At 30.7% G+C, this 15,906-nt stretch overlaps 1 protein-coding gene across 1 annotated transcript; it reads left to right on the top strand.

Moving 5' to 3' along the window:
- The first annotated feature begins 2,898 nt into the window (after positions 1-2,898).
- On the top strand, positions 2,899-15,310 carry LOC131855067 (uncharacterized). Its single transcript, XM_059206279.1, has 4 exons — positions 2,899-3,299; positions 3,994-4,175; positions 6,001-6,111; positions 15,181-15,310. The coding sequence occupies exons 1-4, from the start codon at positions 3,141-3,143 to the stop codon at positions 15,308-15,310; spliced, it is 582 nt and encodes a 193-aa protein (XP_059062262.1). The 5' UTR covers positions 2,899-3,140.
- The last annotated feature ends 596 nt before the right edge of the window (positions 15,311-15,906 follow it).

Genomic DNA, 15,906 nt, shown 5'->3' with positions numbered 1-15,906 from the left:
CCAGGGCGTGTCACTTGACACACATAAACACACGTTTAAAAGTATATTATCTGTATAATGAGGCTGTAAGTATATTTTCAAATTGTAGGTACATTAAAAAAATTACGTCGATTAAGGTAAAAGCCAGAGTTCAGTAGCGTAGTGTTGTTTTACATTTATATGGCCCTTAAAAGCTATTATATATACTTACATTAAAGTATTTCCTTACGAAAATAAGCGTCCTAAAATAAGGACAAGATAAAGAAAATTCCCTCGAGGCATAAACGTTTCTTTTATGTATAGCTTAAAAAAATATAATGACGTCAATTCACTTACTGGAATTTCGAATATTTTGTAATATAATATTCTGATTTGCAAGTATTACTGCAAAACAATACAATCCAAGAGATTTAGAGTGATATTTTTTGAAGTAATCATTACCTAATATGAAGGTAAGAGAATTGAAAGTCGAATGGCAATACGAAGAAATGCCAAGACGGTGTGAAACGTGACTAAGCTAATGAGTGGAGGCGGCTGTCGCAGTCTAATTCTTTGATCAAACATCCCGGGTCACTGAACAAGTTCAAGAATCTCTTCGTAAGGTTGTTTTAGTATGGATATTATGATTTGTCCAATGACATATTTCATATAATAAAAATTTAACTGATTGCTGTCTGTACATCTTACTTCTTCTAATATTATAAATGCGAAATTTTGTTAGTATAAATATGGATGGGTGAATGTTACTTTTTCACGCAAAAAACTATTATAAAGGATTATTTTGAAACTTTACAGTAATATAGCTTATATATCAGAATAATACATAGCCTATAATTTAAAAAGATACAAAGTAAATTGGATTAAATATAATGATAATAGTCAAGTAAGTGTGATGCAGGCGAATTAGCGCGATCAGCTAGTGGAAGATATATCTGATTAAATTTTCGTCTGAGCTTTTGTTATATCTGTATTGAAATAAAGTTATAATATATACATATACATAAAAAGATCTCATTCTAATTGTATAAAATTGTAATAAAATAAATAAAAACCGTTATTCAAGATTACTTAATATTTTTATGTTTTTTATTCCATTTGGTTTAGATACAATAAAGTTTCAAACTACATATGTTTATTCCGAACAGTATTGTACAAAGTCGCGGGATTAACTAGTAAATAGTAAGTTTAGTTCATTCGCATTTTAGATTATATTATTACTGTATTTACTACCTCCTATATTTCTGTGGGATGATGTTTATTTTCACGGAAATATAATAAATATATAAGGCAAAGTATGTAATTAAATATATAAAAATAAATTTAATTACATACTTAATAAATACGTATGCGGATGTACGTATACATATTCTATTTTAATATTGTATAATAATGCCATAATTAAATTTCAGTTTCTTATCCATCCTTTTTTGAAACTTCTCTCAGTGGGTGTACGACAACAAAAGTTGAATTCAGTTTATTTGTATAAATATTATTTCTATTAAATTTTTTATGCTGGAATATAAAATGTGTACTTAAATTATTTCAAGTATATATATTTCCGTTTCTTTGTAAAAAGACGGTATAGTGATTTTACAGATGTATTAATTGATGCATAGGTATATTTTGAATAGTTATAATTAAAATTAATTTCAATTTCAAATAAAATTTAACTTATTTTTAGTTTTAAGTTTTGTTTATTTCTTCAACCATAAATTAAATATTAAAAAAATACAAAAACATATATATTGTATAAAATAATAATATTTAGTGAAAATATATATAAATGTATAATTTATATATATAGTGGGAACGGTTTATCTACACCACGCTAACGTTAATAAACAAAGACCTGTGGGCTAATTATGTAACACGATATGAAATTGTTTCTGTTGAAGTTGTGATGCAATATAAAATCATTTCAATTTAAGAAATGCAAAGTAATATGCTGACGGCAACATAAACCATTTCTATCGATAAAACACTACTATGAAATTGCAGCGGAATATTGTTAATCCGACCAATTTAAAAAGTCAGTACATTAGATAGTTATACCTTTAGAGGGATACATTTTAAATTATTGGGTTAATACACTAGTTGATTGATTTGAAACAATTTTTATTGCGTTCAAAAATTACAAAATATACTGCAGCGTTCACTTGTTCTTTTATTTTAATTTTATTAATAGACATTTAATAAAATAAAATAAAGAAAGTCTATTCTATTCTAATGAAAAAATAAGGTTAATAATTTTGAATATAAAAGCATATTTTATACAAACTATTTATAATCATTAATAATATTAATCTAACCTACAAATTAAATTTTCTTTTCTGCTATAGATACCTAGGTAAGTACGTAGGTATCCATATAAATTTAAAATGATACAGCACATCTTTTTAAATTTGTACATAATTGTAAAAACTTTAAACAAATAAATTTATTTACTTTAAACAAATCACAGAGCATCATAAACGTTGTATTCCGTTCACAGAGCACCGTATTCATTGAAATAGTTTTTTAATCATATTAATATCATAATCAACCCTAATTTTATATTAAACATTTACTCTAGTTAATACAACATTCTATGTGATTTGGAACGAAAATAAAATATCGAATTGGCAACACTGATGTCGTGTTGTGAGTCGGGACAATTTTCCCATTTTAATAAATTTAAAACCTTTTCACGACTTTCTACGTAATATTTAATATAATAAAAAAATATGTAATACTGAAAATTACAAAACAAGATAAATAATATATATTTTAAAGATTGTAACCAAAAGAAACACCTTCTAAATTGTTTCTCATAATGTAAAAACCGTTTCAATTCCACGCTGTCATTTCGGCAAAATAGCGATTACGTGACGTATATATAAATCGACATTCGATAGAAATATTTTTTATATATATTGCGTTTACGTTGCAATGCTAGTTGACAGCGTCAAATGGCGTCAATATGATCGCATTATTGACAGATGACGTCATTTTCACTACGTTACATACGAAAATCGTTGCGAACGAAGTTACATAATTAGCCCACTGTTCAGAACAACTTCTAATGGAATGCACGTGACACCACGTGGTGTTACAATAGATACTATACTCTATGTACAACATGTTCATAGTGTTACGTAGATGTAAATGAAACACAAGCCACAATGCATGACAGAATCGGACTACTGGTGGTTGCAGTGTGCGTCCTGACATTAGTGTGTGAATCTGTGGATACCAAAGAAACATGTCCGAATGTGAAGAATTCCGTAGATTTGTCAAGAAAAAGGCGACATCTCGTGTTCCCAGATAAAAGCAACATGATTGTAATTAAATTTAATATTTAATAAATAATATTTAATTATGTGTGGTGTTTATCTAAATGTAATATTGAATATAAGACATTATATAATTAATGTAATATATTTTTACATAAATTATATATACATATTATTATGTGTGTAAATGTGTCGTTTTTGAAGACAAATTGTAATTATTATTATATTATCTTAAAATATGATATTAACTAAATTTAAATCCATGCCACAGTAAAATCATACGTTTATTCTGTTTTTTCAAGTATTCTTTTTGTTTATCTTTAAAATTAAGTTAATTGAGTACGTCAATTATTTAAAAGAAATACAATTATAGAAACCAATTTAATGATATAATAATTTATCAATACCTCATATTAAAATATGAATAAGTATATAAATATAATCATATTTTAAAAATTCTACACTATCAATGCCACTACAAAAACAGGATATATATCATAATGTGAAATAATTCTAATTTAAATTGTTATACACACAATATTTATTCTGCATCTGTTTTTAAGAATATTAATGGGACAATAGTTAATTGTGTATTATTTATTGTGTGTGTGTGAAATTATATACTTATTTATATATACTTATTTTAATTTATATATATAAAATTATAATAAATAAATGTTGTCACGTTTATATTTATATTAATTTTATTTAATAAATTAATTAATATCTGAAATGTTAACAGCTCACCATGTCCATAGTGAAAGCAATAATGACTCACGCACCGTCGGGTTGGAATATAGCGTTGGAAATAGATGTCATGTTCCCACTGCCAGATTCGAAATTCACACTCAAACATCTGAGAAGGAAGTTACATCATCGACAGATACGACAGCTATGGGAGGGCATAGAGAATGCAATTAATTTGTAAGTAATATAACTTTATAACTCCTTTTTTGATATGACAAGCGTAATTATATATCTAATGTATAATTTTAATGTTTAAATTGCAACTTATATAAAATTAGTCTTAAAATTAACACAGAAGAGAGAAATTTTAAAATTTTGTCTTTATTATATTTATAATATAAATATATGTAATAGATATATAATATACGGTATGCATATTAAATCAATATTATTAATTATCATATTCAACTATAATAGCCGAACGATTATTTTTGTTACTAGTAATTTTATGTTAAGATCGACAATCAATGGCGTTTTATTTAGTATTAATGCATATCTTTATATATATATATATATATAAGTATTTTTTAATGATTGTACGTGCCAGAATAAAAATGAAAAAATATATAGAAAAATATTTACAGTAGATTTGTGGATATTTGATATATTTCTATATATATTTCTACTTTAAATTGCGTAAATCGAACGGCGTCATTGGCATTCGTCTGGATTAAACCTAATATATTATTAGTTAGAACCTAGTTTTATTGTTTCTTAGTACTTACTCGGAAAATAGACGGTTATCATAACTTATAGAGTAACGACTCCAATGCTATCTTCTTTTATGGATGATAATGGAATGCTGCACCGGTTTACGCAGGCGTGGCACCAGTAGAGGACGATAAGATGAGCATGAGGTCAGGTCAGTTAGCCATTCATGGTAAATTCATCATAAATTTATCAGGATCTTTTCCAGGAGGAACCATATCTTTTTTTATGGTTGGTAATGGAATGGTGCACCGGTTTACGCTGGCGTGGCACCAGTAGAGGATGATAAATGAGCATGAGGTCAGGTCAGTTAGCCCTTCATGGTAAATTCATCATAAATTTATCAGGATCTTTTCCAGGAGGAACCATATCTTTTTTTATGGATGGTAATGGAATGGTGCACCGGTTTACGCTGGCGTGGCACCAGTAGAGGATGATAAATGAGCATGAGGTCAGGTCAGTTAGCCCTTCGTGGTATATTCACCATGAATTTATCAGGATGGTTTCCAGGAACCACGTGGACGTCAACCTGAGTATATTAACAATTCCCTTTCAGCAATCCACTCGGACGTTATCGATTCATGTAACTTGTAAATGTTGTCACAGTATCCATAAATTTCATTGTCATAACTAATCTTGCGAACCAGAATATATCAGACGAGGGCGCTAGTTGGCGGCAAAATTTATTGGTGAGGCAAATATACCCAATTACCCATGTAGATAACTTTTTTATAGTCTTTAGTTATTCTATTTTATTGTTTTTGGAAATTTATTTAAAATATAACTTACCATTCGCGAATGTATGTATAGAGTTCAGTATTCTCACTATTTCTCTTGTTAATATTTTTTTAGGTAATCAGTTATAAATTACCGTACAATAATCCTTACTAATGTTTTAAATGTAAAAGTAAATGTCTCTTTCGTGCTTTCACGCCAAAACTACTGAACCAATTTAAATGATTTCTGGTACAGCGATAGTGTAGACTCTGAAAAAGAATGTAGGCAACTTTTTACTGCGTAAAAGTAAGGGGATGAAAGGTTGTGTAGAAATATCGTTATTTTAAAGCTAGAAGCCTGAAACTTATTTTTTAGGCTGTTGATTAAATAAAAATAATATGACATTTAAAGTTGGCATTTATATATATTTTACTCTTAAGAGGGAAAAAAAAATAGGGGATGAAAGTTTGTAAAATAATTAGCCTAAAAAGCTAACCAAGGTCACTATTCCACGCAGACGAAGTCGCGGGAACAGCTAGTTTATTATAAAAATTTATATAATCATTTTTATTTTTAGCCAAAACTTGAACGGCCGCGCTTGTATCCTCAAAAGCATATGCGAAGCGAAGTTGTATTTGGCGCCTCCAGGGAAATCATTAGTTCATGACATATTGAGGGCAATATTTGCGTAAGTATCTTAGAAATATTTAAAGATTTGTGTAACACGAAGGAAGAATTCCTTCTCAATAAATATAGGATCTAACTACAGCGGCAGTACCTATACAGTTCTAATATATATAGTCTTACGTATAATCTATGTCTAAGGTATAATCATATAATCTCTGTTGGATACTTTTGCATTATTAACGTACTACTAAATTTTATTGTGCATTCTTTACATAATATTCTCTGTATCATTCAATATATTCTTCTTCTAATGTACCTACATATAAATTTTAACACGTAAGGTCTAGTGGGGGGACCTGGTGACCCGTGACACAGGTTCATCGGATGCCTAGTACAGGCACCAGTTCTCCACAAATCTGTATATATTTTACATGCCTCAAAGGCTCTGCAGCACTCTATAATATGTATGATTTTGTGGAGAAAAATAAATATATTATTATTATTATTATATACTTAGTATAAATATAGTCTATGATATTTGTAACGTACTCTGTGCAGTTGATAGTCTGGATTGTAAAAATGGCGGGAACGGCCTAATTAAATGTGAAGCGCAAATTAGTATTTTATTTATTTAAATACAGTACAAATTGGCGATGAGTAATAATTCACGTGTGTAATTAAATCTGCATTAGTAAAATTGTATTGTAAATGTATGTAATGGCTATTTACGGAAATGTAAAGTTCGGCGATATCCTCAACTTTGACACCGCTCCAGGAATGAAGCATATTCAAAAGTCATTTCATTCAATACTGCATTGCAAATTATATTAATGAAGAGAATGATAAAAGTGGAATAAAACGGCGTGCATTATTATTAACGGCTTTGGTGGAAGACACATACCGCGTAGCGAGGGATATAATATTTCCTACGCCAGTAGAAAGTGAAGAATATAAATGTCTCTTGGAGAAATTAGATACTCATTTTGCTTCAAGAAAGAGTACATTTGCAGAACGTTATCAATTTTATAAAGCAGAACAATGAATTGGAAAGGATTTGGCTGAATGGGAGGCAGAGCGTGTGCGAATGCGCTAAATGTCGCACATTTAGCGCAGTATTGCGGGTTGACAACAGAGTTAGATACCGCTTTGAGAGATCGTTTTGTATTGGGATTAGAAAACACAAGAGAGAAAGAGAAATTGATTGCGGAAACGGTTAATAAGGCGTTAGAAATAGCGCAGAATGTACGGTGTGCCCGGATCGCGTTGCAAGTGTCGCAGACAGAAGTGAGCGCGGGCGGCGCGGCTGGCACGCGGCGGCTTCAGCTCCAGGAGGAGCCGGTTTATGCTGCGCACTCTTATTATTATTTCTTAAACTTAAAAAAAAATCTCATCTTCTCTCTTAAGGAGAGGAGATGGCAACTTATCCCCGGCAGAAGCACAGTCGGCCGGGGTTCAGGGCCCCAGGGAGAGAAACCGGCGTACAATGCGGGCAGAATCTAAGAGCACCGCTTTCTGCATCTTTCCCGGGAGTGAGCCGCCTCGGAATCCCAACCGTCTGAGATGTTGTTCCAGACTGGTTGGGATAAGACCGTTCACCGACATAACGATTGGAATGATTTCGGTGGACATCACCCCCCACATTTCGGTCACCTCGTGAGTCAGGTCGAGATATTTTCTCTTTTTCTCGGTTTCGGCTTTCACGAGGTTCTCGTCATGCGGTATGGTGATGTCCACCAAAAACACCCTCGCGAGTGCCCGATCCATCACCACGATATCAGGTTTGTTCGCAAGAACAAAATTATTATTATTATTATTCCACTATTCTGAAAATACATGTAGTTGGTAGCATTATAGTGATAACTAAGACTCAGCATGTCCTAGTTATCTAAATGCCTTGTACCTAACTAAGTACCTTGTTTTCATGATTTTATTCCTATGTATTTTAAAATGTTCTTCTATTACACGTGTATACGATTTAAATTTACCTCATAATTTACATAATATTTATTAATATACCATTTATGCTTTTACAGTCTTATATTAGAATCTTTTCTCATGCTTGTTATATCATTACGTGTGTAAACCTCAAAAGCGGAAGGTGCACTTTCAGTTTCCAACTCGATATGCACATATCCTCTTTAAACAAAAGAATAAATAGAATGCATGTCCCAGAGTAATATATTAGTATCAGCTGACCGGGAAAAACGTTGTTTTACTTTATAAATTAATATTAATATTAAAAATAAAAGTATGATGATGGTAGAAATTGAACATTTTAGGTTATTTATTTATTAAAACTTTAATGCACTATAAAAAAAATGCACATAATTGAAAGTATGGCGGACTTAACACTATGCGGCATTATCTACCAGTCAACCATGGGTGGTGCAGAGAATAATTGTTATATTTATATGGTTATATATTTATATAATTGGATAGATGGATATTTGTTACACTTTCACGCAAAAACACCTACATATATCTAACAGTGGATTGCAGTGGACTAATGATAATGACAGTAGATTACATATGTCATAAGAATCTGTACTAGACCTACATGAGTAAAGGATATTTTGATTTGATTGCAAAAACTACTAAATGGATTTATATGAAACTTTACAGTAATATAGTTTACTAGCTACTCGCCCCGGCTTTGCCCAGATGTACATGTAATATACATATAAACCTTCCCCTTGAATCGCTCTATCTATTAAAACAACGTTGCGTAGTATTAAAGATTTAAGCATACATAGAGACGGACAGACAGCGACAGCGACTTTATTTTATACTATGTAATGATGATACATCAGAATAACATAACAAGCGTCGATGTAAAGAGTTACATATACCATATATTATCTATCAGTCTCTACCTGGTATCAGTATAATAACGTTATAATCCTGCTACGTGTTGCCACTTGTTCAGATTAATTGTATTTCGATATCACAGCATTGAGTTGCCGCCGTGTATTTTCATGCCTCATTTTAATCACTAAATTCCCTGTCTATTATTTCAGTATTGTAGTACTTGATAGTAATTTGAACGGAAAATCGTGTTTAGCTCAACTCTATTATTTATACTGCAAGTAATTAGCATTTATGTATTTTGTATTATTATATATACAAAATAACTATGTATTATTGTATATATTCATCTAATTATATAATTTGGTAATATCTGAAGGTCTCAGTGATATAGCGGTTTAGCAGACCGCTTTATTTTCGATGGTCGCGGGTTCGTTTCGTCGCCGGTATAAACATTTTTAAGTATCAATTTTTGTATTACTCTGGGTGTTTTGTATAGTATATTAGAAATCTATTTACAAAAAATAGAATTGTGTTTTTATATTGTCTTATTAGGATTTAAAATTACAATTTTTCTTATGTATTTTTTTTTAACAATAACATAAATCATATCAGTATCATGTAGTTCTATTATAAACTTTATAATGGCGTCTCTTTTATTACTTGTGGTGGTGGTGGTACTTTAAATATTATATTAATACGTGAAGAAAAACTATTTTAACTATTTTAATAAAAATTACGTAACAGAACAATGAGATTTCGTTCAGATATAGGTTATATATAGATGTTAGGTTATATATAGATGACTTTGTATGGATCTGAATGTTGGGCTGTAAAGGAGATGGACGAAAGACGTGTGCATGTGGCAAATACGAATGTTAAGATGGATGTGTAGGGTTACCAGGAATGACAGAATAAGGAATGTGTATATACGTGGAAGTTTGAAAGTTGCACCGGTTATAGAAAAGTTGCGAGGTAACAGATTGAGCTGGTATGGGCATGTTATGCGGAGGAAAGAGGATCATGTCTTATGGAAATTGTATAATATGAATGTGGATGGATGTAAAGGGAGGGGACGCCCTAAGAAAAGATGGATGGATTGTGTGAAATATGATATGAATAAAAGAAGAGTATGTTCAGATATGACGACCGATAGAGAGCAGTGGAAGAGAACGACATACTGCGCCGACCCCAAATAATGGGATAAAGGCAAGGCAATGATGATAGGTTATATATAGATAGAGTACGGAATGCTAATATTTTTTAAAAGTCATGCACAAAAATACTTTAAGTCAATAAAAAAAACATTGATAATGCCTTTATTCTTTTATGCAAGTGTGTGTCATTGATATTTGACACACACTTGCATCAAAGAATAAAATAATGTAAAAAATATTATTTAAATATTTATGGTCGAATTTTCACTATTGGGCGACACACGTATTTAAGAAAACTAGGCAAAATTTCTTCTGCATCACACTTACTTACCATTTATCATTATATTTCGCAATACTTTTAAATTTATAGTTTATGTATTTTCTGATGTATAAGCTTGTAAAATTTCATCAAAATGTGTTCAGTACTTTTATTAGCGTGATAGAGTAAATATCATCCGTCCATACTCACAAACTTTCGCGTTTATAATACTAGTAAGATAGTACTTAAATGGTGAAATATACAATACATATTTATACATATACACGTATTTTAGAAGCAATTATGAGTAATGTTCCTTGTTACATTCTTTCCTTAGATAGAAAATAAGTGCAATATCCCATGGCGGAGTACAATGCATCATACTGCCACCTAAGGACGCGGCAGCGCACCGCGCACCGGGGGCTACACATTTATTATGTAACAGGAAATACTCGCATCTGCTCTTTATATTTAAAATTAAATTATTTTTTAATCATAGCCAAAATATATTATTTCTATTTTTAGACACAGTTTACAAAATTTTCATTTCTTTTTCTTGCTTATCCCATTTGTTTGGGGATGGCCTATGTTTTTCTCTTCCATTCATCCCTGTTAACAATAATAATAATAAATGAATAAGCACTGGACAATTAACACAGCGCTATGTAGTCCCACGGTAACCAATGCTTGGGTTATGGGTACTAGATAACTGATATAAATACTTAGATTGTTTTTTCATAAATATATACATAATATGCATAGAAAATACCCAGAACGATACGAAGAATCATACTTATGAATTAATTTTTTTGAAGACATAATTAAAACAATATATATGTTTACCCTGCTAACCTTTCAATTATCTTTTACATTAATAATAACACTAAATCACGCTGACACGAGGCTGAGGTCCTTATGATAGTATCATATTATGGTATATTACAATAATAGTTAATAATTGCATAATTTATTGCTTGCATTTGGTATATTTTGCACAGAATACAATGGGAAAATTATGGAACCCATCACTTAGAGTTTAAGTGGACCGCTCCGAGCTGTACAGACCTCAAGAACTCCAGACTAATAAATTATTTACGTAATTGGTTTCACTGGCATCCCAGCCACGAACCTGACCACAATTTAGGGTTGTTTAAAGAAAATTTCTATTCTTTCTGCAGTTGACGTTAATTTTAACCGATTTAACAAAAGTAAAATTTCTTACATTCTTTATTTTTAATGTACTTGATAAAGGCAAACAAACTGCAATTTTATTATCTAATACTGCAACTAAAATATAGTTTACAAAGAAAGGTGCTTGGCAGCTGAAGTAGATAAGATTGAGATACTAAAACAGACCCATATGCGTTACTTTTAAAAAAGACTAGCTTGGGTAAAAAAATTGTTAATTTGAAATCTGATATGGAAACACATGAAATATTAGATTTCAAATTATAAACTAACTAGTTTTGGTATTATGCTCAAAAATGCGATTGTGTCGGTTTTTCCTTGGCCTGAAAACTATATTTCCTTACTTTAAAGAATATGAAGTGATACATATCATGTCAGTTTAATATGTTTTATGATTCTACTCACGGCCCATTCCGACTTTACTCGCGTACTTGGGTTGAACAATATACATAATATATACGTTATGCACATCTGACATAATGAAATGAAAGATCACAGCACTGAAATACTGTAAGATTTCGAAAATTCACTCAATAAAATTCATAGAAATAGAAATAACCTTTATTCAAATAATAGAAACACTTTTGAATAGTCATGATTTTCATTCTACCACTCATTCAGAACGCAAATCACATCATTACAAGAAGATTGATCTAGAAACTTGCGTGTATATACATACATGTTCACTCAATTATATTACATAATGTTATGTATATACAGATAAAAATAAATAAAACTATTCTGTGGTTATTCCATTAGGAACGAATGATTAAGTTCTTTCTATTAATAATCAGACAATTAGGCTAAAAAGATTTGCAAAAAATAATGTGCTGTTTGAAATTTTGTGAGCGTATTGAGTAGGTCTGAGAATCGGCCAACATCTATTTTTCATCATCATTTTTTTATTTTAAGGCAAAACAACGTTTGCCGGGACAGCTAGTATATATATATATTATATAGTTAGCTCTCTACCAAAAACTGCATTTAATTGACAATTGACATAGTAATTTTGATCTGTGTGTATACAAATATACAAAAACTCTTAAAACTGTTGTAACAACGTTCGTGTGCTGATAAAAACTCCAATAAGAGTTTTTTTTTAATATCTACAATGCATAGACAACCGCCTTTTACAATTTTATTACAATTATATATATACAGATAAGAATAAATATAATTACTCTGTGGAAGTTCCATTACGAACAAATGATTAGCGTTTTTTTCTATTAACAAATTTTAGCAATGTGAAAATTACTAAATACATTTTTCTAAACAATCAAAGTATTATGTTATACAGAAGATTTATAAAAATAAATGGTGAGCTAGCGAGCTCGATGTCACAGCTAAGAATCCGTGAAAGTATTCATGTTACAATCTATTGACAGCCAACCGCCCGCGTAATCGCTTTTAATTTGACATGCGCGGAATTACACTGTTATTTTCCCGGAGTGACACAATTGATATGGCGCGTAAAATTGGTACAACTAGAATGTGTTTTATGTACGAATGGGATATTCTGCATAAAAAAAGATAGTATTAAATAATAGATTTGTTTGCTTTTAATTGATCATTAGGCTCACAAAAACTTTTTATGATTTAGGAGGATCTATGTGGTATAATAGAATTTGATTGGGCAGTGAAATTATAGCATAAGAGGCATGACTTCTCACATCACTAGAATGACAATGTATGAGCACTTGCTGTCTGACCATTTATGTATATATAGTAGATTAACACTTACTATGAGATGACCAGTAAGCTTGTTTGCCTTCCCAATTACTTAAAAAATATTAATAAATTAGATTTCCCTAACCGGCTTTAAGAAACTAGGATATAAAAGTTTGTAACGAATTAAATGATAAAAAATCTATTCAGAAACAATTTAGGACATTTCTCAAGCACTAATAGAATAGAATATTGTAATACAAAATAACTATAATACAGTGAAACATTCGGATATTAACGTGGTTTCGAAATTTAGAAAATTCAAATCTCTCGAAAACACATTAGTAAACATGAATCAAACTCGCCTATTTACAATTAAAATTAAATAACGATTTAATATTAATATATACATATATAAAAAATCTCTTATTTGAGCATGCCGCGGCAACGAGTAATTAAGTCAATAACACTATATACCTGAACTTCTTGCAATTAAATAATAATTGTAAATATAATAGATGTAGTGTAAATTATTGGTCACGGAAACAAATAAATAAATGAAAATAATTTTGTCGGTATTGTATTAAAAAGTGAATAAACATAAATATTAATACGTGAAATTTATATGAAATGTAATTTAAAAATAAAAGGATCATTAAACTGGCAACAAACGAGTTACGTATACAATGCTTTCTAGATTTACAGTTTTCCTAGGCTCTACACAGATAGGTATCCATTAACAATGGGTATAAAAAAGGCTAGTGGGACCTCCGGAGCGTCCGTAAACTACAGCGTTTGGTAACAGAATAATACTATGCCATTACATACAGACGTTCATATATAAGGGGTGCAAAGCATAAGACTATAGCGGATTTCTGCTTTTTTAATAATAATAATCTCAGGACAATTCACACAGAGCCATCTAGACCCAAGTTAAGCTAGCTAAAGCTTGTGTTATGGGTAGACAACTGATACATATACATAGATATTTTTTTTGGTAAATACATACATATTATACATAGAAAACTTATATAATACAAATCACCATCGGTCGAAAAGCAGATCATGTAAAATATATCACTTACTAATATTATAAAATAGCTACTCACAGTACAGGTATTATATATATAAACCTTCCTCTTGAATCACTCTATCTATTAAAAAAACCGCTTCAAAATCCGTAATGTAGTTTTAAAGATTTAAGCATAGGTACATAGGGACAGACAGCGACAGCGACTTTATTTTATACTGTGTAATGATGAAGTAAAAGCGTCTGTCTGTTTACTTATATACAAATCAGAACAGATCTTAAACAAATATGGCATTAATTTAGACTATTACTAGGACGGTCAGGGCTATCTTTTATCTAGAGTTCAGAAACTAACAACAATTGGCCAACTGACTTAACATAATGCTCATTCGATCATCTCTCACTATTGCCATATCAGCGTGTATCATTAGGGAGAATATAAAATACAAAAGTGTAGCCCTGTATATAATAGACAATAATTATAATAATCGTTTTTTGCGTTCGTTTTTTATTGAGATAAAAATTACTTATTTTTTATTTTACTTGAGATACAATCTATCTTCAAATGAAAATATGTTAAAATACGTTAGTTATTTATGTAAAGGTAATGAAACATAGACATATTTTACGCTAATCGACTTCAGAGGTAGACAATGATGAACATGTAGAAATGGCCAATTAGAAAATTAAAATACAATGCAGACCTGAAATCTATAGACTTCTATGCGATGCTTTTAATAAATTATCTTTATATCTGCGATCGACGGACAAACTTTATTAAAATATCTTATTGTTAAAATATCCGCTCGCGGCTTATGAAATACACTGCAGACCTAAAATCTACGGCCTTCATACAATGACTTTTATAAACTTATCTTTTAAATCTTTGTTTTATCAATCGACGGACCAATTCGTTAAAAATGGCTTATAGTTTAATTATTTCCGCTCGCTGCTTATGAAATATACTGCAGACGTAAAATCTACTGCCTTCATGCGATGGCTTTAATAAATTATCTTTATTTCTAGGGCTCCACTGTTCGAGGAAGAGTTCGTGCGGGAAGTGGGCTGTCTCTACGATGAATTATCGGACCCACACTATTGTGACAAAATCAACGACTGCCCTTTCTCTCTGCTATATTTTCTTATAACAAAATAGATTTGTTGCAATAAATAATTTTAATATAAGTATGCAAAAGTTTTTTTTATTCATTAATATTTGCCGAGGGAGATTTTTAAAGTCGCTTAAGATGGTTATTTCAGTTGGTTATTAATAATAATAATATTCCTGAACAATTCTCATAGCGCCATCTAGTCCTAACCTAAGCAGAGTATGTGTTATAGGTATTAGATGACTGATATAAATACATAGATTTTTTTTATCTATGTATAAAAAAAACGGAGACCGACACAAACAATCATACTCATGAATACAAATGTTTGTATCGATCGATAACTCGAATCCGCGAACATCGGAAGTAAATTAAATCGATAGATCACCGAGGCCATCATCTTGCTTAAGATGTGTTTTTCTTGAATGGTTTCACCATTCAAGAAGGCAGCAAGCATTTAAATTACAGGAGGCATAGTATTTTGTTCCTCCAAGAGAGATGGTGGTAGACCACCAAGCATGTGCCTCGTTGGATTTCACCATCAAATTGTGGGCATCTCATTTACCATAGTAATCACATTTGAGATAAATAACTTATATTCCGATGATATGCGATGACGTCATCAGCCGAGACGTATGTTAGG

The sequence above is a fragment of the Achroia grisella genome, unplaced genomic scaffold (genome assembly GCF_030625045.1).
Source record: "Achroia grisella isolate CSIRO2021 unplaced genomic scaffold, CSIRO_AGI_Agris_v1 utg1295, whole genome shotgun sequence".
Classification (NCBI taxonomy): Eukaryota; Metazoa; Arthropoda; class Insecta; order Lepidoptera; family Pyralidae; genus Achroia; species Achroia grisella.
This window is presented reverse-complemented; position numbering and strand designations above follow the sequence as displayed.

What these genes read in the sequence shown, in the direction of transcription:
- LOC131855067 (XM_059206279.1), top strand. Translation starts at nt 3,141, where the DNA reads ATGCATGACAGAATCGGACTACTGGTGGTTGCAGTGTGCGTCCTGACA. An exon ending in ATAGAGAATGCAATTAATTT is followed by an intron (nt 4,176 to 6,000) that starts GTAAGTAATATA and finishes TTTTATTTTTAG; the next exon opens with CCAAAACTTGAACGGCCGCG. An exon ending in ATATTGAGGGCAATATTTGC is followed by an intron (nt 6,112 to 15,180) that starts GTAAGTATCTTA and finishes CTTTATTTCTAG; the next exon opens with GGCTCCACTGTTCGAGGAAG.